Source organism: Neltuma alba, unplaced genomic scaffold, assembly GCF_004799145.2.
Source record: "Neltuma alba isolate B1F8T4 unplaced genomic scaffold, ASM479914v2 tig00011870_pilon, whole genome shotgun sequence".
Classification (NCBI taxonomy): domain Eukaryota; kingdom Viridiplantae; phylum Streptophyta; class Magnoliopsida; order Fabales; family Fabaceae; genus Neltuma; species Neltuma alba.
In genome coordinates this window covers 94,931-120,788 of record NW_021636473.1, presented here as the reverse complement: position 1 = coordinate 120,788, position 25,858 = coordinate 94,931, and the positions used below count along the sequence as shown (strand labels likewise).

The 25,858-nt window shown below is 34.8% G+C and overlaps 2 protein-coding genes across 3 annotated transcripts in view; one reads left to right on the top strand and one right to left on the bottom strand.

The window, feature by feature from the left end:
- The window catches only part of LOC114718804 (uncharacterized), a 47,310-nt gene extending 35,057 nt beyond the window's left edge, over window positions 1–12,253 (bottom strand). Inside the window, exons 1-15 of the mRNA XM_028904245.1 lie at window positions 11,956–12,253; window positions 11,388–11,469; window positions 9,978–10,081; window positions 9,542–9,637; window positions 9,420–9,467; window positions 8,379–8,429; window positions 7,172–7,275; window positions 6,911–7,028; window positions 5,188–5,289; window positions 4,833–5,033; window positions 3,169–3,326; window positions 2,899–3,057; window positions 1,589–1,681; window positions 971–1,319; window positions 513–626 (exon numbers count right to left, since the gene is read on the bottom strand). Of these exons, the coding sequence (XP_028760078.1) occupies window positions 513–626; window positions 971–1,319; window positions 1,589–1,681; window positions 2,899–3,057; window positions 3,169–3,326; window positions 4,833–5,033; window positions 5,188–5,289; window positions 6,911–7,028; window positions 7,172–7,275; window positions 8,379–8,429; window positions 9,420–9,467; window positions 9,542–9,637; window positions 9,978–10,081; window positions 11,388–11,469; window positions 11,956–11,970 (1,794 nt within the window). The 5' untranslated portion in view covers window positions 11,971–12,253. The remainder of the gene's footprint in view (window positions 1–512; window positions 627–970; window positions 1,320–1,588; window positions 1,682–2,898; window positions 3,058–3,168; window positions 3,327–4,832; window positions 5,034–5,187; window positions 5,290–6,910; window positions 7,029–7,171; window positions 7,276–8,378; window positions 8,430–9,419; window positions 9,468–9,541; window positions 9,638–9,977; window positions 10,082–11,387; window positions 11,470–11,955) is intronic.
- Window positions 116–25,505, top strand: LOC114718805 (polygalacturonase At1g48100-like). Of its 2 annotated transcripts, XM_028904247.1 has the most exons (9): window positions 116–120; window positions 12,317–12,322; window positions 19,922–19,978; window positions 22,808–23,215; window positions 23,314–23,481; window positions 23,703–23,747; window positions 23,856–24,063; window positions 24,172–24,253; window positions 24,729–25,505. In XM_028904247.1, the coding sequence occupies exons 4-9, from the start codon at window positions 22,826–22,828 to the stop codon at window positions 25,234–25,236; spliced, it is 1,401 nt and encodes a 466-aa protein (XP_028760080.1). In that variant the 5' UTR covers window positions 116–120; window positions 12,317–12,322; window positions 19,922–19,978; window positions 22,808–22,825; the 3' UTR covers window positions 25,237–25,505. The 2 variants fall into 2 exon arrangements, with proteins under 2 accessions (XP_028760080.1, XP_028760079.1); XM_028904246.1 differs by lacking the exons at window positions 116–120; window positions 12,317–12,322; window positions 19,922–19,978 and adding an exon at window positions 21,080–21,141.
- Window positions 25,506–25,858: the final 353 nt, after the last annotated feature.

The following is a 25,858-nucleotide window of genomic DNA, read 5'->3' as shown; positions in this document are numbered from 1 at the left end:
CAATAATGGAAAACTGAGAACCTTTGATAGAACCCTCTAATCTAACAAGCTGACAACAAACAAAAACCAGAAATAGATTAAGAACAACATGGGACTGATATATTACTACTGAATAATAAAGTCTGGATTGCAAGGGATATAATGATTCAAGCAAAACCCAAACCCCTCATACACCATGGGATGAGAAATTTAGTCTTGGAGTCACCACACCTTGGCACACCTCATCACTGTTATACCTGCTTTCCCCTCCCCCTTCCCTGGATCACATCCATGGCAGGCACATTTCTTCAAGAGTATACCAACTTCCACCATACCCAGCCCTTGAAATACTTCCTCTGTTTTCTTTTGTGATTAAATTTCTTCTGATATCACTATTGCATAAGGATATGATAAACTCAACTTATCTTGTTCATAAAGTGAAAAATGAACAAATGGAAGAGAGATAGAAACAACCAAAAATAGAAGAAATTCATGCCCACACCATCATTTCAGTCTCCTAACTGAGAAATTACCGTAACATGGCAAGGAGAAATTGTAGCTGACAGCCTCCAGTCAATATTCTCCCCGATTGGCAAGTGCACAAAACTAGCAGCTAATGCATTCACCTTCTGCTCACTAGAGACGCTCTGAACATCAAGTTACCAAGAAGTGTAAGCTAGCAAAGAATAAAATATTGAAATTAATTATTGAGCATACATCAATTAGCTAACTAGTGCACAAGATATTAGGGCCAAAAAAACTAGTGCACAAGATAAAAGATAACTGAAGCCCATGGTAAATGCTTGGTCCAGAACCAAAGGAGATAAAAATAGTTCCGTATGTCTGTAATACCAATAAAATGAAAGAGCAAGAGAGGTTTTTTTTTTAATTTTTAAACAACTGAATAATTCAGGCCCATTCAATAGTTTTGAATGCTTCAAATTAATACATGCCAGTAAGTTTATTTTATTGGCATCAGATAGAAGTAGACCTGAGCAAGGGAACCTTCAGGAGCAGATACACCATAAAATTTTAGTAGAAGATCACAGTAGATGCTGCGATGCTTGAACTTGGTTGACACTTTAAGTTGCTCAAATCGACCACAGACAATTTCCATCTGATTCACACTAATAATCCTAGCTGCAGCCTGACCAATAGATATGGTTACCAAAAGCTTTATCATATTCTGCATGTCCTTTGAAGTAACTGCCAAGTCCTCATCAGGCTGGTAACTTAGTAACTTATTGATTGCCTCCCATTCCTCTTTTGTCAATCCTTGCTCTGTAAACTTCAGTTCCTCAGAGGCATCATCAGACAAGGCTTCTTCTGTGTCATCACGCCTATATCGAAGGGGGAACTTCAGTGTAGGGCTCCAAGGCATTTTTCCAAAGAAAAATAAGAAATCCAAGCATATATATATTAAGGGGACAAACTTCAGAGAAAAAGAAGAAATCCAAATATAGAATTACAACATATCAAGGGGAAAAACTTCAATGAGACCCCAAGGCATTTTTCCAAGAAAAAGGAGAAATTATTAGAAAAGAAGAATTACGATTACAAATAACAACAATAAATTATTCACAGAAAGAGACACAGGTGTTGCCCATACCATCTGAATGAAAACCAACTTCTTTTATTGACCATCCTTCGTTGAGCTGCTACCTTTGATTTCACAGATTCAACTTTGGCATGAGCTAGTAACCTAAACAAACATAACATTCAAAATTGGCACCCAGATTATCATTTTTCCATTATAAATGAACATTTATTAATGGAAGAATATTAAAATGGAGTACTAAAACGATAAGAATATTCTGCTGCTTGATCGTGATAAAAAAAAAAAAAAAAAACCAGAAATTAACCCTGGAAGACATTAATCAACGTAAAATTAGATTTGGAGATCTGCAAAGAAGGGCCTTCCAGAAATTGCTATAAACTAATCACTCTAGTATTTTACAGCCTTAACTGAATCCGGTTGCCACTCTTCATTGGAAACCCTTATTGATGCATATTGATTTAAGATTCGAATAGTTTCCAGATCTCTTTTCCCCCTTAGGAGAGTACAATGCCTTCTAACCCTAAAAATCTCCTCCCAAATGAAATTTCATCTATTCCAAAAAAATCTTGTTTTCATCTTGAGATTCTCTTCAACATCTAAACATGCGTATATGATATAAAAGGTCTACAAGATGCACTCTTCATCAGCTCATTACTTGGGCCCTATGCAACATACGAGATACACACTGGTTATAGTAAATTATAAGTGACTGTTACCTGTCACTCATAAACTCCTCTCTAGAAGATTGCTTTTAAATATATTGAATGAAACAGTTATCCATAAAATTACAAAAAGAGAAAGCCAGATAACATTGCGGCCTCTCTTTCTCCAAGTCAATCAAACCCTTATCAAATTACAAGGAGAGTAATAAACGCAGGGGGGAGAAAGGGACGGAGCATCAAGCCTATCTGCTTCTCTGGCTAGCCAATTGGCACACTTCTTTGGAGTTTGCTTCCCAACAAGTTCTTTATATATCAATGACAGTTAGACGAGCAGGCAAAAACATCAACCATCTCAGTTTAAAAATCATAAAATACACATCCTCAAACGTTGAACAAAAAGGAAATTCAGAACATCAACAAAGTGCAGAACTAAAATTTAGATGCACACGCAAGTTAATCAATCAAATATAAAACTCTTCCCAGTTTTGCTTTACCAATATCACCAGTCCACTTACCCTTGCAAGCAAAGGTATCCAAACATGTATCATCAAATTAGCATATAAAAAGCAAAAAGAACTAATGTTCCAATGATGCAAAAGAGTGATACCAAAGTACGAAATCAAAAAGTATGAATTACTCAGAACAGTCATTACTGGTCTCCATCATTACAACCCAATAAACAGGAACCTATATACACACCTCCACAATAGGATTACTTTTGGATCGAGATCTTTCTCTATTTCTCTAATTTCTGTATGATCAACATGTGACGAATGTTGAAGAGAAGCCATATACAATTGAATGTACAGCCGACGACGCTGACAAAGATGCTGAATTTGATCCCATGACAAGCGATAACTGATGTAGCACAACACATACAGAGTCAGCATCCACACCAGGAATTGAATAGAAAGCACAAAGTTAAAAATCTATTTTTTAAAAATAGATAGATGATTCTATCAACACTACCACATCCTCTTCTGCTGTAACCCAGCTTGAGCAGCATACTTCCACCATAATTTGGGGGCCTTTGGAACTGGAATTGAAGGCCTTAAATGAGAAACTTCCAAATATGTCTTGTATCTCGAAACAGCTTCCACTAGTTTAATCCAATCATGATATTGAGCCTGTAAATTCAGAAGGATAAATCAAAAAGAGCACTTTTCAGGGAGGATATATGATCACCTTCATCTTTCCAACAGAATTCAAAATGAGCAATCTGCTTGATAACACAGGATGCATCAGAATAGGAGGGAACACCAAAATGTTCTTTTCTCTTATAATAATAGAAGCCAGATTATCATAATTTTATAAAATTCTGTCGAGACAAAATGAAAATATATGTTTTTTATGGATAAAAAGAGAACAAATTTTCCTAGATATGTAAATCAGTACAAAGGAGAAGGAAAATAGATAATCTCCTTAAACAGAACATTTAAAATAGAAGCTCTAGAATCTCTCGAGCAGGAAATCAAACTAGAAAATTCCTTGAAAATCATGTGATGAGTGCCACAAAGAGCCAACCCAGAACAGTTTTGGAGCTAAGTAGCTTCATGAATATTCTTGGTCTACAGATTTTTTACATTTTCCCAGCTTGAAAATCATTGTGATAGGGTAGTTGCAAAATGAAGTTAACCCAGAATAAGTCATAAAGCTGCATCATAATGAAATGGAACACAGCAATTCAACATATAACCAATTTTAGAAGCTTACTATTATGATGGGGGGATAAAAAAGAATCCTAAAGGGGGGAGAGAAAAGAAAGAAAAAACATAAAGTGAAGAAAAATAAAATTTAGAACCTAGTATTTCAAAACAGATTTAAAGGAATTCCAATTATAAGTGGAAGACCTCTTTCTGATGACGAATTTATCAAGTACTTAGTAGAAGATGCCTTTCCCTCAAATGTCTGGATAGGAAAAAGAAATATCAAGCATCATCTAGGGATATTTGACTTCTAAGAAACAAAATAGACCAGCACGAGAATCAAGGAAGTTATTGAGTCAATTGACAGAATAATCTGATGCGCTATTGTATTAGTATTGTTAAGAACTGTACAAGCAGAAGTGCAGGAAACAACAAAAGCTTCCATCAACATACAAACTATTTTGTTCCTAATGATGTATTTGTTTAAGGAAAGCATAAATCTTGTGCTCCAGGCTCCTCACAAAGCCTCAAAAGAGGATAGAGTGGAAGTCTTCAGAGGAAGCAAAGATACCTATAGCTCTCTCCCAAAACTTCGATAACAAAAATATATACATATAAATATTCAATGAATTTCACAGAACCTCAGAAAGTAGAAAAGGTAAATGCCAGATAAAAGAGGGGAGATATGTTTTTTAATTGATTCCACCCTATTATCTAACAAAGGCTCCACTCAATATGAATGAAGACACACATTACTAGCAAAATAACAAGGAAAACAATAACTAACTAAATCTGGAAGATGCATCACTTTCAACCAAAAATGAGCTATGCTATCTTCTTTTCTCCTTTTTTTATTTTGTTATTTTTCCCCTTTTTTGTTCCTTCATATCATTACTAATACAAATTCCAAGGATCAATGACCTTTTTTCTTCCAACTTCAATAGACATTGAAATACCATGCAAACAAAATTTGAAAAATAAAAATACCTCTGTAACAGTAAGAGAGACATCACTGAGGACGAGGGAGACTTTCTCAAATGGAATTTCTGGATCGTTTCTTTCCTCATTTCCAAGACGATGATACTGTAGATTTGCATTGATAGGGGACACCAAGTATGTACGGTTCATAGCCCACTTAGAAACCAACCTCTTGTCAGCAGAAGTTTCATTTATGCCATCTTCAAAGATCTAGTAAACAACAAATATGAAAAAACAGATGAAAAAGGGCAATCAGAATCCCATATCAACAACATAAAATTAAATGGAAAGATGTTCAGGTTTAAGAAAGAAAATTTTGAAACAAATACAAAAAAAAATACTAATATTAGCCGAAAGAATAAACCTCAATCCATTCTTGTGGACTCATATCCTCCCATCTCTTGTCAATTTCCCAGGGAGGACAGTCAGAATCATGATAAAGAGCTAGCCTCTCAAGTTGCAAGGACTGTAAAAAGAGGGAAAAAAAGGTCAGGCTGGAATAATTATTGCAACCAACATATTCAGAACATGGCTATTGCTGCAAACAAAGAAAACAATAGATGGCTATATTTCAGAAGATCAATACATACCCAGAAAAAAACATTTATTTTAGTATACAATGCGTTGCCAAATTCTCACAGAATGCGACAAATATATTTTAAGCGTTCGGTAATAAGGCAAACAAAATTTTGTGGCAATATGTCATTATGGGATTCTGTGATTTGTCTAGTTGGATAAAAACGCCCACATCTTCATGGATGTTTATCTTATGAAACCCACTAACAGACAGTATAAATAAATTGTTCAAAAACGAGAATAAAAAATTCCAACGTCTCATTAAAAACTTCCTAGCCAAGACCCTGTAAAGCAGCAAAATCGCACAATACCATAGAGCTTCATGCTCCTTTCCCCACAACCGCAAACTTGATAACAAAAGAAGATGGCACAGTTTTATTTTTAAAAAAAACGGGGGATAAAATGCAAGTGCCTTACACGCTAACCACATACAGTATCAGCTCCCGCAAAAACCCCCCACATATAACCACTTATTCTGTTACTGCATAACTTCCCTCACCCTCTAACTATTCTCCTATCACAAGTGTATCACCCCAAAGTTCTTAACTACCAAATTCTGCAGCCCCAGCGACCACCAGTTTTAGACCAACAATATTTTCTCAAACACATAAGGTGGTGTTTTTCAAATGTGCAACATCATAAAAGAAAGTCCCATGTGATTTTGTCTAACCCTTGAGCCACACCCATTGGAATATGAAAACAAGAAAATAATCAAATAGAATCTTAAACAAACAAAGGGATTCTAAATTATCCAATAAATCCTTTTATCAATATCATTGAGTTTAACCAATCTTTCCAAAAAATTGCTTTTTTATTGTCAAATTACTAAAAGGGGCAACCTCACAATCAATCTGGTTTTAATGAAAAAACAATTTGTAATATTTATCATGGTTAACTTAAAATGTTTTTAGCTTTAATCAAAATACAAATAACTATATAAAAGAATTTAATCAATATGGATATATGCAATATAAAATTTAAAAAAATACGGTGTTTGCACTTGATGACAAGTGGACTACAATGAGACAGGAAGAAAAGAGAAGACCCAGGTCAGATAGATGATGCATTTTGTTATTAATGATTTTGTGTGTACTTTTTCTAAAAAAAAAAAAAAAAAAGATTCTGCTTCTACTTCAGGTCAAAAGCGAAAGTCCCATTTTTCTGCTTCCTTCACAAAGCAGAAAATTAAACTCTTCTACTATTTACAAGCTGCCTTAGAAATGGGCCAAAGCCAAACATAACAAGTACTTTTCAAAAATAAGTTTGTTTCTTCCAACAGCTGGTCCAAACAGACCCTGAATAAGAGTAATTCAACCACTTTAAGAGAGAGAGTAAGAATTCAACCTTTCAATAACCCAAACATTTGGAGATTTACTGAATCAAAGGGTCCTAGAATAATAAAGCTGTTGCATCCAAAAGAAATCCCCAAATAAAGGAGAGCCCACTGCTACCATGGACTTAAAAGTTCACATAACTTCATTATAAAAATATCTTTGCATAGAAGCACTCACCTTCCGCAATTTATCCAAAGCACCACTAGTATCAAAGGTTTCATTGCCATGTTCATCCATTGTAACAGCAGCAAGCTTAGCCAAAGTAACACCACAAGAAAATGGGTGCCATGGATTACTGCAAACAATACTTGGTCTCATAAAGAAGGCATGCAAGCTAAGTGATAATTCCTATCATCTAAAATCAGAATAAAATCAATTGAATCACATAACTACAGTTATTCACTCAACGAAAGAATTCAGGTGTAAATATCTACTAACCTGACCGTGTCTTCATATCTGATATGAACATTGCTAATAGATATCTTAAGATTTCCAATAATTGTAGCAATTATAGAACTCAGCCATGAATTTCCAGACGGTGACTGCAACAAATGAGCTGTCAGTTACAATTTTTCAATTTTGCAAGAACATATCCAATGTATCTCTGATAACACGGAAGTTCACAATGTCATTTCCAGGAAAGATTATATCAGTATAACACGAGTCAAATTAAGTGTTCCAAGAGATAGTCAATCCAGAAGGCAAGATACCAAAAATCAGAGGGTAAAATCTGCGTAATATCAATTTAAGAACACTTCATTGTCTAAACACGATATATCAATTAGGATAGGGAAAGATGATGAACCAGAAGAGAGAGATGATTGAATCATGAACGATGACATGCGTGGTCTTGGTAGAAGACAAAGCAAAGTAAGATTCCTTCTAGATCCGATTCTAGTCAGTAGTGTAACATATATCTACCACAGACTCTATGAGAGCGTATGCATGAACTACTGGGATTCTGATTACATGGGCCAATCCCGAGACATAACTTGAAAGATAAGCCTCTTCTCCACTACTTGGAAATTAAATGTCAGAGACTCATAGCTTATTCTCAACCAAAAAAAAAAAATTCCACAGAAACCAAAATTTTCATTGGTAGGAAAACAAGTACTCCCTGTGGTCCTCATTACAAGGTGTTTCCCACATTTTCATGAACCTTAAGGTTGTTACATGGTTAAAGTTGTCATAAAACATCAAAAGATTCCAATTTTATGCTTATTAATTAAAATGGTGTAAAACCTCCACTTATAATTTACGAAATCACTATTAAAACTATAAGAGACAAAAATTTTTGGGGAAAAAAATCATTAGATACTTCTACATAACACCCTATAACTTGGACCAAGAAAGTCTTCTAGAAGACGCCTTATATAAATGACAAAATAGAGCAATTCAGTGAAATACAGGGAAGGAGAGTAAGATGTCCCAACAAAACAAGCAAAGCAAGGGACAAAAAATAATAAAGCAAGAAAGAAAGTAAAATAAAAGGAAATATAATGATGAAACCAAGTATGATAGAACATGCACAGATAGCTTGAACATACTGGTTTTGGAAAGAAAAAAAAAGGGGAAAAAAAGGAGAATAAAATAACGCAAACCAATAAACTGCAAAAGTAATAGCCAGGTTATATTGGAGTCATACACTTCCCAGCTTTGACTTGGATATTGCATCAAGAGTAGCTGATTCTGCTTCCTACAACAGAAAATTTAGATTAAAAATCAAAAAGTAATAGAATAAAAATTGAGGTTATGAAAGTAAACTGATTTTTCCAGGCAATTTAAAAAGTTAATTCCTTCCTGTATTATTTAAAGATTTAAAAATAAGAAAATTTGCTAATAACGGGAATGGAAAAACACAGAGAAATAATGAGAAATTCTCCACAGACAATTTGAAACAAATAAAGACCAAACAGAATTCAAAGATAATAGACAATGGAGTTGGGTATTAATTATTCAAACAAGAATTGGTGATAGTAATACAACCACCTGTGCGACAAAAAGACCCCTTCCAAGTATCTAAATAAGAGACGAAATAAAATTTAGAATGTTCTAAATTTCCAAGCATATTTCTCAAGAAGAAAAGTTTTCCAATTAAGAAAAGTAAAAGGTTCAAAACATACCATGGGAAAACACACAGAATTAATCTAGAGACCAAATCAAGTATCTATAGAGGAAGAAAGATGAATGGGCCCAAGAAGTGAACGAGCCTCAAAAGTTCATGAGCTATTTTATCGATAAGATTCCTAACAAAATGAAGAGATAGCAAGCAAAATCATCCCCCTAAAATGACCAAAAGCTCTGGACAGGAGAGTTATGAAACAAGGAAGGTCAGTACAAGTTCAGAAAAGCTTGACAAAAAGGAGCATTGCCTCCCAAGATCCTCTGAAAACAGATACAAAGACTATCACCTTCTCTAAGACACAAGATCTAAAATATATGTAATCTGAGAGATGGATTTCATAGGGCTAGTGCCCGAAAAGTGGGACACCAAAGAACTATTAAAAATTTCAGCACTACTTTCCTGTTAAAAATACACTGAAAGGTAAACCCAAATCTGACCAAAGATTTCAAACAGCTTATTTCAAAACGAGGTAGCCAGTGCAAGAACGAAGGTATCGTTGCTTTAGAACAAGTTCCACACTTAACATACAAATTAGGGGGTAAAAGTTGCATACAATCTGACCTCAATCTGTTGGATCTTGGCTTCAAAGAGTTTTTGTCTGTCCTCCTCCTGGAACAAAATAAGCTCAACTCAGAAAATGGCATGGATATGTGTTAATAAAATGGAATATAAAATGAGTGTACCTTCACTGTCCGGCCATCCTGAGCAGGATAAGCAAGAACAAAGATCCTATCAATAAGAACAATAACAGGTTCTTTGCCCAAACTTTTCCAAGGAACCTAGATACATAGAACAAATAAGAATGAAGCAAAACTCGCACACTCCATCACAGTTCTAAATATCCAGGGAAGCAAAAAAGAAACTATAAAGAATATATATACATATATACTGATTGCAGACTGAAAAGCAGTCAGAATAATGCTAGAAAAGAATAGCATCTAAGCTAAATAACAATGTGTGTAATGTGTATTTTGACCTTCTTATAAGTATATAGACATATTAACATAACGGCATGTAACTAGGTATTTATATATTGTCTAAAACAAAATGTACAAAGATTTGTAGCTTATAAATGTGTATAGGCACCAAAAAAAAAAAAAAGGTAATGGCAAATGTCACCTTCAATGTGATTGTACCAACAAAGCCAGCTTTGACAGTAACAGGGAGTTTTAGCGCATTTAGTGCCTCTGCCTTCAACTTCAAATCCTTAAGAACTACATCACCTGCAGAGATCACATGCTGAGTGGTAAAACAGAGAAATATATATTGAACTTGTAGGCAATAATTATACGCTGTGTAGCATAGGTAGTCACTAACACAGTGCCCAAGAGAAAGCTAACATGATTAATTTGTGGACATTAGCATCATCCACAATTTATCACGAACCAAAACAATCTGCTATCATCTAAAATAAAAAATAAATGCTGAGACATTTATGTCATTCTGTATGGATAGCATGAGAAATACAAGGCCACTTTAGGTCATCAGCGTGACACACAATTTTGCATAACTTGTCTTAAATGACTTTTCCTTTTATTGTGTTTCAAGAAGATGAACTAAATGCGCATTGCTTGCGAAGTGTATCAGCATATTTGGAACAGGTTGTCTGGATTTTTCAGGTGTTCAGCAGGTCTGCAGGTTATTTAACTATCAAGTAATCCGGGTATAGTCACAAGAAAGAACATAGAATTCTTTGGCAGTCTGTCCTGACTATTTTGTAGTGTCTCAGATTAAACCAGAACACAGTAACATTTAAAAAGAATTTTTTCCCTACAAAACTGATTTGGGAGAGTTATTTGTCAGGCCTACTTTTGGGTTCACTAAATGCTTTTTTTAGGCTGTCTCCCTTGCCGCTTTACAAAGGGATTGGAAAGCTCTCTTTTGGGCCAATGAGTTAGTAATTTTTTCTTTCCTCTGAGAGACCTATCTCTGCATTTTCTGTTGCCCTTCTCTGTTGTTTAATAAACTATTCCTTTATATAAAATAGCTCAGAAAGTATTAAAAAAAAAAAAAGTAAATAGAGCTTCTTCTTTTGTTAAAGAAAATGAATTTTATACGATAGGAAGTGAATTACATGACAGGAGGATAGGCAGCCTCCTAAAATATAGAAAAGAACGCATCAGCTCAAAAGTGCAAACTAGAGCAACTATGATGAGAAAAGCACAATATCTCTACAGGGGGAAAAAAAAAACGTTCACCAGATTTTTTGTGGGAAATTTTGCTGTCTGTACAATTTATTCGTATTTTCCAAGCAATCTCATAGCGTAAGGAGCTGACAACTTTTATTCGTATAAAATAACAGCTAAGGATTTTAACCAGGGATAAGAATATATGTTGGTAGATACCAATTGCTGGAAGTCTAAAACCACCCCCCCAAGGAAAAAAGGCAAAAAAGAAATTAAAGAAAGGGCAACAGGAATCAGGGAAACATTATTGACATGGCAGAAAACATTTTTGTCAATAATTTATGCTTCTATTCAGTAGAAATAAAGCTTTTGACAAAAAGCTGGGAATTATCATATCACAAACCTTTCCAGACACTTATTCTTAAGGCCTCCGTTGAGAGTCCATGTACATATTCGCCCAAATATCTCCTAAGCAAATGCAGCACCTGTGGAGAAAGTGCAGCCACTACATCATGTGTTCAATGACCCTTTAGCAAAATATCATCATGTGTCGCTAAATATCATCAATATAATCATATATCGGCGATAATATTAAAATTTAAAAAAAAAAATAAACAATATGGTAAGAAATACCGCTATAACCATGTGGCATATAAAAAATGATCAGGGAAAGAAAATCCTGCATGTAAAAAACTGATAAGCGAAGGAAAATCCTGCATATAAAAACTGACAAGGGAAGGAAAATCCTCCAAATAAAAAACCAATGAAGCATTGTCCACCTTAGCGTGGCCCAGCTATCAGAACAATTGGCAAAAATAATCCAAACGTTAATATCATAGGAACAACAACGAAGGCAACAACGACAGTTTATGCGAACGAGAGGCATGACAAACAATAAACAATAAATTCAACACAAATAATATTGCACAAAGACGAGTGATCCCAAAATATAAATTAAACAGAATTCTTACGTGAGCTTCGAACATGGTGAAGAAGAGGACCAGCTATGTATCAGGAACGATCACTATTATCGTCCGATCAATCCACAAGTTAACAATGATCGAAGTAGAAAAACTGTCATCGAGATAGTAGACAGTAAAAGAGGGGACCGAGGTTGAAGTTTCGAAAGCTGGTTAGGGTTTGAACACAGCTCGATCGCTAGGGAGCGGAGATCCTGAGAACTGAGCGGTTAGAAATCGGGGAAAATATGTCATGAGAGTCATGTCAGAACGTGCTTAGTGCTTCTGAAGCTTTATAGGTCCCGGCCAGTCGCAAGTCCATACGTGGTTCGAACACGAAGCTATCTTACGCATACCTGGAACGGACAAAAAGGGACGTTGCGGTGGTCCAGTTCTCACTAGATAGTCTTCTCATTATTTTTATTTAAAAATATAATTATAATTATAAATTTTTTGGGTAAAGATGCAATTTTTTTACTTCAATCTTTTTATTGGTACAATTTTATTTTAATTTTTTACATAATTTTATTCATGAATTTTTTACTTTGTTCTACCAAAAAAATAAAATCAAATGCACCAAAATAAAAGGATGATAGGTAAATTGCAAAAAAAATATAAATAGAATTACACCATTTAAAAGATCATGATACACCTAAAAAATAAAATTGGAAATAAAATTGCACATTTACATCTTATTTTGGATCAACAACTGTGGAATGGATTTTGAAGGTAACATAATAACTGTTCCATAAAATCAGTAGATACTGTGGTGTTTGGGTGGTTATTATCTTATATAAAAAAAAAAATTAATATTATCGGAAAAAGCATTACTCCACCTAATTCTAGATAGAAGTATTAGACAACTAATTTATAAAAATTAAAAAAATTAGTTAAGTTATTTATTTAAAATATATTTAATCATTTGTATTTAAAACTAAGCATACTACAATGAATGGAAATAGTTTTAAAAAATTATAAATTTTAAAAATAAAATATATTAAAATATTGTATATAGAATCAAAATAAATCATCTCATACATTTGCGATTAAGGGACAGCTATTCTCAGGGAGAAAAATCATTAGTTAGATTTTATTTACTAGGATGAATTTTAAAGGGCTATAAGGAGCACACAACTGGTGCCAATATAAATTGAAAAACTATTTGTCGTACTGTAATAGATTAGACATGTATCTTGTTGAAATGTTAAGTTGTGCTTAATGATGACAGATGTATTAAAATAATTACTGCAAATCATCAATAACTTTGTTCACGGGAAAAAAATATATAATAATTGTTTTTCATTTGAAAAAAAAACTATCTACCACATACAAACTGGCCATTGTTCAATTTTTTTAACTAGACACGTGCATTTATTTATTAAAAACAATTTCACTGGAGGCACAAATGTGAGTCCTTGGTCAATTGTTTTACTTTGAAGCATGTTTTTTTTCTTTTGGGTGAAGAGATCTCCATGGGTCCATAGATGGTTTATTTTGTTGTTGTTTTCTGACTGGGCTACAACAGCCTCTGCTTTGTGTTATTTCTCCAGCATGTTTTGGGGAATAATAATAATATATTATGTTAAAATTTGTTATGCGAATATTCTAGCATAACATGGAATTTAAGCCATTAATTTCGATTCAATTATACTACCTCCGGTTCTTAATATAAGACCCTGTTTGACTTTTATTTTGGTCCTAAATATAAGACCCCAATCCACTTTGTCTCTCATATTTACACATTTTTTTGTCAAAGTAGCCCTTCTAACAATGATAGTTCTAGTTAATATACTTGATTAGTAAAGATATTTTAGGAAAGACAATACCTATTTAGGACAAATAACTAACTCAATTTACTTCCTTAATCTCCTCAAATTAGTCAACTGGCTCTTATAATTAGGATCGGAGGTAGTAAATAACAAGCACTAAGACGGCTTTCTATGGCACATTTTCAATATGCATTACACATAACATGAGAAATGAAATTATGAATCCCATGTAATTAACTTTTAAATTTAATTAGGAAAAATATTTCATGAATAATGTGACTTATTATAAATTTTACATTGAGGAGAGTGGTGGTTGATATAAATGTACAACATAATAATAGGGATAGAGTGGTGGTTGATATAAATGTACAACATAATAATAGTAGATATAATTTGTAGGAGATGATTAAAAAAATTAACTGAAAAGCTCTAGCTCGTTAACATAACTCGTAAGAATTGAGTAAATCAAGCAAATTATAGCCAAGCAATAAATCAAATCAGCAATGAAATAAGAACAAAATGACAAGAATTATGATGAATTTATTATATGATTTGAATTCACATTATATGCCAAATGTATAGTTATATCGAAAATTATAACCAAAATTAAAAATGTACTACCATCATATATTATCTTCAATTCTTAATATAAAAGTTAATTTAACATTCAATTTAATCCCCAGTCTATTTTATTTCTCATATTAATTTATTTTTTTCAAAGTAAAAATTATAGTAACTGTATATGTTAAAAATTCCATCAAATAATAGTTTTGATTAATACACATGATTATTAAAGTACTACCTCCGGTCCTAATTATAAGACCCAGTTGACTTATTTGAAGAGATTAAGGAAGTAAGTTAAGTTAGTAATTTGTAATAAATAAGTGTTGTCATTCTTAAAATGTCCTTACTAATTGAGTATATTGGCTAGAACTATCATTATTAGAAGGATTGTCTTGGAAAAAAATGCATAAATATGAGAGACAAAATGGATTGGGGTTTTATAATTAGGACCAAACAAAAAGTCAAACGGGGTCTTATAATAAGGACCGGAGGTAGTATTATAAAGAAGATAATACTTATTTATTATAAATGACTAATTGAATAAATTTTTTTAATCTTTTCAAATCAGTTAACAAACTTTTATATTAATGACGTGTGATGGCATCACTTATTGTATAATGGACAACGCGTAATCCATAATGCTGTTTGGCTTTGGCCGTTTTGGCCAAAAAAGATATCACGTCTGGCCGTGCAAGTTCGAGACTCACTGTAAATTCTACTTGGACGTATAATCAGGGGTTTCGTCCTCTTTGGTGCCGGCCATAAGCATTATCGATGCGGATGCTTCATTACCTTTTCAACGATAAAATCAACAAAACAGGCTCCACATAATTGTACACTAGTTTTTCCACACCCACCCGCACCAAAAATAAAAACAAGATGAACTGATTTGTTTTGGATGTTAACCTTGTAGATGAAAATGAGACGTGTTTTGCGGAGAATTGCACTCATGTTCTGAATTGATTGTGAAATCTTTTCTGTTCTGCTCATTGTTATCTGGAAATTCAAAGTGAATCTGCAGGGAAGTTGGTTTGGACCATTCAAATTGATACACATATGATAAAAAAATTAAGGGTTTCCTTCTACAACATGATCTTTCATCCCCTTTTTCTTCATTATACCCGTTAGTAAATGTTAGATGCCGGCGCCCTCTTCTGGTTTATTCTAGGGAGTAAAACAGAACTAAGGGGTATTTTCCAGATGGGTTAGTTGTTTACTATCTTATCTCAATGCTGTTGTTGGTTATGTAAGTTATTTTATCTGTCTATAAAAGGTTGTTATGTAAGCCCACTAGATTATGAACGAAGCATTATTTAGTGGACGATTTCATCTTCTCTCTTCTCTAGGATTATAAATTCTGGTTCTAGAGTTTATTTCTCTACTCTTTCTCTTCCCCTTTCTCCTATTTCTGCTTCTATTTTCCAGATTCTCCTGCTTCTAGGATTAGATTCTGATTCTAGAAAACCCTCACTTCCTTTCTTCTATTCATTCTATCTTCTTCTACCTAGTTTCTAACATTAACTGAGTCAGTTCAACTTTTAGTCTAATGTTCAGTTGTTTGGAGATATTGATGCTACACACACACACATAAAAGTCTATTGTTAGGAACATAAATTCTTGTCGATGCTGCAAATATTGCTGCTTTGGCTGCGATCTCTTACATTTCGGAGGCTTCAATGAACAACAAGTTGTTTTGCGTCCACCTGAGCTTGGCTTTATTTTGAAATGAACGCATGACATGTACTTCTAGGAACATGGGTCAACCTGTCTAGTTTGCCGTTTTGATTAGCCTTATTGCTTAAAATTTCCAGTTACTAGGGAAGTTTCACCATGAAAGAGAATTTTGATCTGGCAGCAATGCAAAACTCTTTTCTCATGAATAATTGTTTATTACATGAGCTTAGGCAAACCCTGGAAGTAGGATTGGAGAATACCATTTCTACTTATGGTATTCCTCAATCCTACATACCTGGGTTTATCTAATCCTATGTAATAAGCAATCTCTTCATACTAAATACTATTTTTTCAATCTCAATCTCAATCCCAATCTCAATCCCTATCTTTCATTTTCAATGCTTCATACCAAACAGTCCCAAAAGTATTAGAATTAGTTTGCTTTGTTGTTTATCACCCAGAAACGAGGGATTCATCTGGCTTCTTAGTTTGAAATTTGAATTATACTTTGCTCAGATCTTAATGATTATTCTGTGATCCTTTTAGTGGGTGATCATGCATTTTTGCAACTTTCTCATGTGGAAGATGGTGGTATTACAACCAAACTTTAGAAAGACAAAAGGCCCGGGGGGGGGGGAAGCCGTATGTTTCCATCCACGAGCATGACGCATAAGTGCTTGGGACGTGAGCTAGCGTTGAATTGACAGCTTTTGTTCTGTGAAATGCTAAACTCTAATACGGTGCAAATAAAATTCTAAATGAAAGTTCTCTGCAATTTTAGCCCATGTTGATAACACTCAAGGTCTTTGATACAGCTTATGACCCGGGAGGTTATGCGCTAAATCCTAATGGTGCCAAATTCAGATAGCTGGTAAAGAAATGATTCTGGAATAATGAGTTTTATATTTTGAATTAATGTTCACCCAAAATTAGTTTGCTCAATAATGAGCAGTGCATGGTAAAATTACTTTTGTAAAGTCAAATTACTAGAAAAGGCAGTATCAATGATTTAAAACGTTGTTAGCCATGATAGATCTCTAGGTGGTTCTGTCCGAAAGGTTAGAGGGAAAGCAAAGCTACCAGTCATATGGTGAGCAGCATGGTGCTTGTGTAGATCAATTGAAGTCAAAGGATAAGGGAAATTTCATGGAATGTGATGCCACATCACCAAAGGTACAAAGCAACACTAGGTATGAAGCCTCAATAATAAACTTCTTTGAGGGTCCCTCAAGTTAATTGGTATGATGTCAGCCTGCTCAAGAACTAATGGATGGATTCCTTTCTTTATTGGTTTTGCATAGTGGCTAATTGTTAGCGTTCTCATTTTAGTGTGATCCATTTTAGTACTGCCAACTTTATGTATCCAATTTACACGCAGAAAGTTGCTGTGTTTCTGATGCGCACCTAAGGAGCAGCTAGGAAACCCTGCTCTGTTTCAAGTACTCTGTCCAGTAATCCATACCATTCAATATGCTACCAAGTTTGGGATTGCACTTCTAGATTTAACTAGTTTTAAGTACTCTGTCTAGTTTTATACTGCATCTTGATACTGGGAATATGGTGATGATGATGATGGTGATGATAATGATATTTTGGACGATATATAAATCAGGGTTTGATTGAGAAAAAAGCAAGACTGATGAAAAGGGGCCAAAAAAAAAAAGATAAGTGGGAAACTGACGATGTACTTCAAGAGAAGTTATGACCTTCTAACAAATGTTTACCAGCGGTTGAAAATCAGAGTGGTTATAGAGGGATGGACAGGGAGGTGCTCTTTCAAACAATCATAAACCACTCTTTGCTTAGATGTGACTTGGAATAAGTAATCAGTCAATTTTAACCAATACAAGTTCAATTACCAGGGTTAAGGGGAGTCCAGTTGAAAGAGGGGCCGAGTGGCAATTTTTTCCCTCCTTGACATGTGCTCCTCAGAGACAGTTCTAATGTTCCATGACGTGGAAACTACAAGATTTATGTCTTTATTAAAATAAAATCTGGTTAGGTGTTGAACAATTACATCATATAATGCATCATATATATTATAGTCATTTAAGCTTATGAACTTTTGAGTTCATGTGAACAAGACTAATTCTCTTCCATTAAACCTAAATATGTCTACTCAACTGTGAGATACACTCCCTCCGTCCCATATTATAAGCAACAACTATTATCTTTACCTTGTCCCTAAATATAAGCAACTTTTAACAGTTGTCTTAAATTTTTATAATAAATTTTCTGTTTTGCTCCTAATAAATACGTATTTTAATATAATCTCCATTATATATTCTCTCTCTTTCATAATTCTCCCGTCATAAATGAGGTTATTTTGGAGAGAAAAAATTTAATTTTTACACATTTATTGTCTTTAACCAATTTTAACTATCACTTGGATTTACATAATCTAGTATAAGGTTGCTTACGATATGGGACGGAGGGAGTAATTAACTAATTTGAATAAATTAAATATATTAGTTAAATTAGTTAATATGGTTTTTTTTTTTGGAAACACACTAAGTATTTGTCTTAATTCTCTCTCTTTCTGTCCTACTTGACTACTGTTGGGAGAATATCAATAGGATAATTTGAAAAAAAATTAATAGACACATAAAATAAATCTTACATATAAAATCAATATTAACTCCTCAATTAAATCTTATATTAAGGACCTATCCATTACTGCGGCTTGTCTTGGCCCAAAAAAAATAAAAACACTTCGGCTTGTTTGGGTGGCTTTAGAGAGGGATGTAAAATGCCCAATGTCATCAGCCTTTTGTGTACTGATGAAGAGGGTAAAGCAACAAAAAAACAAAAAAAACTAACAAGAGTTGGATTCAACATAAGGAGTTAATCCCTCACAATATGGCGAATTAAGGTTTGAATCTCCGCTGATAGAGGTGTTCACGTTTAGTGTCCGACAGTGTTGCCTCTAATAAAAGGATACCAATGCTTTAACCAAAAAAAAAAATGCTTGAAGACTTGGGACCTGAAGCAACATATTCCTTTCAAAGAGTTGGCGGGTATCTGTATTTAATAATAAACCACTCCCATATTTACGGGGAGGAGGTAGGCACACCTGCCGATCGAAAGATCATAAGCTTAAAAATAATGGGTTCATTATTTCACCAAACAATTATAAATGCCATATCTCCATATGCCTCACATACGAACAACCTTAAGTATTCAGAACCCCATAACAAAGCCATTTATGTACAGAGTAGTTTTTAATTATTTGGGCATATTCCATTTATATAATATTTTAATGAACTTTTTTAATCACATTCCATATATATCACCCGTGACCACACACAAAAAAACACTATCTCGTGAATTCCCAACATATACGTGTCCCTCCTGCGCCTGAACTCAAACTTACTACGTAACCTCTCCCTTGGATTTTCAGCCCAACTTGGCTACATGTGATTATCGGTAACGTAACTGTGTTTCAACTTTAAGACACACAATCTCTCACAATTCAACGTATTTAACGGAAATATACATCCACATGTAACATCATTTAACATTAATTTAAAAAGGAGAGGCTCCTATAATTGATCCATTTTGAACCTGAAGGCAAAGCCAGAACGTCACATGTAAAGTTAACGTGAAAAACAAAATTCTCTGGTGTTAAATCAGCGTTCGTTGGGGGCAATTCATAATGGTTTAAAACGGACCCACAGCCGAAGAAAAGAACCAATATGGTGGCGCGAGTGAAGCCAATCCGACGTGTCGTTTACAGGAGCCACAAACACAGCCTTCGCCTCTGAGCCTGAGATCACGAAAAAGTGGAAAAGCCCCTCCAGAAGATGTCTCCCGTGAGTATGTGTCCCCATGTGACAGGTTAAGACAAAACGCTCATGCCTTCCCGTCGTCTACAGTTTCCATTTTCCTCGTCTATAAAAACGGTCCTCTTCCCCCACTCATTATTTATCCACGCCAACGCCTTACCTTTACGTCCATTATTATTCATCCACAAAGACAACTTCGACCGGCACAAAATTAAACATCAACTCACTGCTACATATCACCAGGTGAGTTTCTGGCCGCATTACTTTATATTTCACGTGATTTTACGCTATATAAAGTAAGTAAATATTTGAAAGTTTACAAACACTTACCAAGTCACGTTGTTTTTCTTGTGTATATGTGGCATATGTATATATATATAGTGAGTCATTATGCATGGGGATTGTGGAAGCTGCTTTTTGCTTTGTTTTGTGTATGTGGTTGAAATATTGATGGGGGGAGGGGGTTGATGACCCGTGAATAAACAATTCTGTTGTCGCGCACCTAATAGTGAGGCCTACTTTGATGGCCATACATGGATGGAGAGGCTAGCTACCCAACAACAAAGAGTCACGAGATCGATTTCTTCTCTCTCACCCATCACCCACATTCACTCAAAAATTGGAAATTCTCTTTTTTATTCCCTACCCAGTCTTCACGAGCCCCACTTTTCCCAAACTATTGCTTTCTCTCTCTCTCTCTCTATAAGTGTGTGTGAATATAGCATTTCCTTCTTCTCTCCTCCGTTGGTATGCTCACGTGCTTCATATAATCATAGTTACTAGACACCAACGAACGTATATTCAGTGAACAATAGCTCTCTCTGCTTGTGAGTGACAGATCAGAAAGCGAGATGCTATTATAAGGGAGACATAGTTAGAAACTTAGAATGCTTTGCCGGAAATAGATGATAATGGTGAAAATCTCAGTTATAAACCTACGGATCTAGCTGGCCAGCCAGTGAATTAGTGGAGTTATATATCATCTATTAGCTAGGACCAATGAACACTTAAGGCTTTATTTGGAATCACGCTTAAAATTACTTATAAAAACGTTTTATATAAGTTAAGACAAAATTCTTTTCATACGAGTCACGATTGAAAAACTGCTTATAAGTCATTCTAAATACGTTTTAGCTTAAATAGATTTAACTCATTATTGATTCTTTGGCGTGGAATGATTCAAATTGTTAATATAGATATAAGTATAATACACATACAACATTATATACATATATACATGTATAATATAATATGCATGGCTTGTATTTCTCCCCTTCCCGGTCTTCATAAAGCTAAAATGGGATGTTTAGCTTCCTCTGCCGAAATTAATCTTTCCCTTTTCAGGAAGAGGTCAAAAATACTTTGTCTGCTCATTATATATTCATTCTGAAGAGAAAACTTTCACGGTGTTGGGAAGAACACTGTTATATATTCATTTACATTTGTCAGTATGTATTCGTCGTCTATTATGCATACACTACTTGAGGTTTCTAAACATAGAAAAAGAAAACTCATCTTTCCAAGTCATATTAATCAGTGGGCCATGAATGGTGATATATACACACACACACATATAAATGATTTATTGTATCTATTCCCAATGGTGTAAGATTTTTTTTTTTTTTTGAAAAAATAAATTACAATTTGGTTATGAAATTTAGAAACAGGTTAACATAAACGAAACGAGCATGCATAGATTTTCTTGCTCCATATTTTAACTTTGTAAAAATCAATACCATAAAAACATGCTGAACCCATTTATTGGAGGCATGCAACCCACTTTCTGAGGTAGAGGATATAAAAACAAATAGTGTCATGGACATCAGTGTTTTGCATTAAATTTAGAATTTAAAATGAGTCATATACTTTACAATACACACACAGTATGATGAAATTTATAAACATTTGACATGAAATATTACTGTCTTTGCTCTTTAATATAAAAGTTAGTTGACTAATTTGAATAGATTAAAAAAATAGTTAAGTTAGTTATTTATAATAAATAAGTGTTATCTTTTTTAAAATATCTTTACTAGTTACATGTCATTTGATGAAACATTTAATATGTGCAATTACTAGAATGATTACTTTAAAAAATTGATAAATATGTGGATTGGGATCTTATATTTAGAATAAAAATAAAAGTCAAATTTACTCTTATATTAATGACCGAAAGTAATAGCATGCATGGTTTTTTCCCTGGAACCAATGTTTTAGCTTTTCAACTATTCTAAACAATACCGAATCCATTTTCATTCGGGGGCATGCAGCACACAATGAACCCTTCAGTACACTTTCTGAATTAGAGGCTATAAAGAATTAGAGATAAATCGAATCCCGGGGGCTGGGGCTGTGTTTTTTTAGAGGGTTTGAATCGAGTTACATTATTATATTTTATAAATGAAACGGCTTCTAATAAATTTTATACCATGTAGAGGTACACAGGTAGATTTTTTTAAAATTTTAATAGATGAAAATATGGATATTATGTATAGATTATTTTTTTTATTGACATGTACAAAACAACTTGACGGAATATGATACGGAATGAAATCGTGTTGCAGGATTTAGCACGTTATTCTAGAAAACCTGGGCCTCTCAAACGCGAAAAATTCAAAGCTGTTTCCCTAGCAATTTCTGAAAAATAGAAATTCACGTATACTACAGTTGAAGCAAATGTAGGGACAAGGAAGCAAGGCTCAAGATATCATGGACCTTAACAAAAAGCCATTGAGCAGTTTATAAAGAAACTGAAGAGAGAGAGAGAGAGAGAAAAACAAAACCTTTTTTTTCCTGAAAAACCAAAAATAAAAACTAAACCATGCCGAAGGTCTCCTCCAGACAGTCTCACACTTCTAATCAACCACGGGTTGACACGTGGCATTATGTGTTTTAGAATGAGCTCATGAGCCATCTATATGTTGTGAAACATAAATATGAACCTCTGCTTCAGGATGAAACGAACTTGCTCGTTAGACCATAGCTGCATCCTCATTCTTCTTTCTCCTTTGTCTACTATTCACCATTTTTCACTCACTATCAGGTTTCTAAAATTTTCTTGCCTGTATACAGAACACACCTCCTCTTCTCATGGATTTCGTTCGTGCATTTCTTGTGCTCTGCATTACCATGATTCTGTTCACCCACAATTGGAGAAATGCAGAGGGAAGGTATCACCACCACCGTCCAAAGAAGCAGAAAAGCCCTGTTCATAATCATTCGCCTCCTTCCAAGTCTCCTAGTGTACCTTCTAAGCCACACCCAGATAATCCTGGGCTTTCCGGTTCCGGCTCTGTTTTCGACGTAAAATCCTTTGGGGCAGTCGGAGATGGTGCCGCCGATGACACCGCCGCCTTCGTGGCGGCATGGAAAGCAGCTTGTGCAATAGATTCAGGAGTGGTTCTAGCTCCTGAAAATCACCGTTTCAAAATCACTTCCACTATCTTTTCTGGCCCCTGCAAGCCTGGACTTGTGTTTCAAGTAAGTTTTGCCAGTTCAATTGAACTCCTCGTCTCTTCAAAACATCACTTATCTGGAAAATTTGATAAGGAAAAGACTAATGTGCGAAATGTGAACAGGTGGATGGAGTTCTTATGCCTCCAGAGGGACCAAATTCATGGCCTCAAAAGGATAGTCGCAACCAATGGCTTGTGTTCTACAAGCTTGATCAAATGACTTTCAATGGGACTGGAATTATAGAAGGCAATGGACAACAATGGTGGGAGCTTCCTTGTAAACCTCACAGGGTAATCTAATCATTTTCTCATGTCACTAACGCATTGATACCTCAAATTTTCCCTTAAAAGCAGAGAAACCCATATAAATACTGATGCTAGTATTTAGGGTGGACACAATTTATTTTCTTGAAATGTGTAATCCGTATCTTCCCCGATGAATTCTGTATCTGACTGATGTTGAAATGAAATTGAAACTCTACTAAATGAGAGTGAAAAAATGGAACTTTCAGGGTCCCAATTGGAAAACGTTGCCAGGACCATGTGAGAGCCCAGCAGTGAGTAAACTTCTCAGCTCATTCATTAATTATAAGCCCTTTCTTTCTCTTTCTAAACCGTCTTTTTCTCAGCAAAGTTTCTCACTTTTTTTCACTTTTGGTTCATAGATGATAAGGTTCTTCATGAGCTCCAATTTGGCGGTGACTGGTCTAAGAATTCAAAACAGTCCTCAGTTCCACATGAAGTTCGATGGCTGCCAAGGAGTTCTGATCGATAAGCTGTCCATCTCTTCGCCTAAACTCAGCCCCAACACCGACGGAATCCACATAGAAAACACCAACACTGTGGGAATATACAACTCCATGATTAGCAATGGTACACCACAAAACAACAATGTTTCAATCACCACACATGCCAGTTTAGTTCTTTGTTTCTATTCATTTTTCAGATGTGTGGTTTAAAAAACTACAATGATTTGGACAGGTGATGATTGCATTTCAATTGGACCGGGGTGCTCAAATGTGAACATAGAGGGCGTCACTTGTGGACCTAGCCACGGGATTAGGTACCTTCCCATTTTTTTATTCACGAGAGTAACAAATCTTAGTTCTACCTTTCAACCTGTTAAAAAGCACATACAAAAAAGAATCTTGTTTCAAGCCGTTAATTTTCAAAAAAGAAAAAATGATGCGACTATAAGATGACTCTGAAATTTACTTTCAATCCGTGTAAAGACTATGATCAACGTTTAAAGATGAGTGTTACTTTTCTTTTCTTTTCTTGTGACCTATAATGGTCCAAACCAGACAGCATCTTTTGGTAGGACGCTGGAGCAGTCAGAAAGAACCACAGCAGACAAAATCAAACCTAAAATAATACTGTATATCCACACACTACCCCATTATTATACATGTTCGCATGAAACACCCATACCCACCTGCCTGTGGGGGAAAAAATGGATTAAGAATCTGATAATAAACAAATTTAAGAGGTTATAGAATCTGTGTCTCTCATACCTAGCCATGTTTTACTTTGTGCAGTATTGGAAGCCTGGGAGTGCACAATTCACAGGCATGCGTGACGAACCTAACAGTGCGAAACTCCATAATAAGGGAATCAGACAATGGGGTTCGAATCAAGACATGGCAAGGAGGAACGGGCTCAGTGACGGGGCTAAGGTTTGAGAACATTCAAATGGACAACGTCCTAAACTGCATCATCATAGACCAGTACTACTGCTCGTCGAAGGCATGCCAGAACCAGACGTCGGCGGTGCACGTAAACGACGTGTCGTACAGGAGCATCAAGGGAACATACGACGTGCGTACCCCTCCCATTCACTTCGCTTGCAGCGACACCATCGCTTGCACCAACCTGACGCTATCGGAGGTGGAGCTTTTGCCGTACGAAGGGCAGCTTCTGGACGATCCTTATTGCTGGAACGCGTATGGAACTCAAGAGACTATGACCATTCCTCCACTTAGCTGCCTAAGACAAGGCGAGCCAGCCACTGTGGGAGAGCTCTCAGCATATGAATGCAGCAGATAAAAATAAAAAAAGGATTAAATAGATTATATATAGAGAAGAAATTAATTGATGATGATGATGATTGTAATTTTTAATATAATTTGTCTCTAGGATTCATCCCTTTTTGGGTGGTTTTAATCCCTTATTGTGTGATGAGAAATACTGGATTGGGTCCAACTTGTTGGACCAACACATTGTAATAGATTGGTTGGATATGTACATCATATATGATGCCACCTTTGGATTAGTGGAAATCTGGATTTGGAGATGAATTTAGATCACATTCATTATCTGGGGTGTTCACTGTTCTACAGCAGTGACCGCAACTTTGCTTGGGAGTGGAGTTTTTTTTTATACTTTTATAATTTTTTTTAATATAACTGTAAATCAACCATACAACAGCAAAAACAACAAAGAGCAAGCCTCTAGTTTCCTTCATCAAACTTCATTTCACTTTCTTTTTTTTAAGTGCTTTTGAAAAATATTTTTATATAAATTAAAATAATTTTTTTCACATACTTATTACTGTAAAATTATTTTTAAAACTATAATTTGGTTTTTATAAAAACACCATAAAAATAGAAAAATAATTATCCCTCTCATGAGCAGTCCGTGACTGATACTTTTATAATGTAAATACATA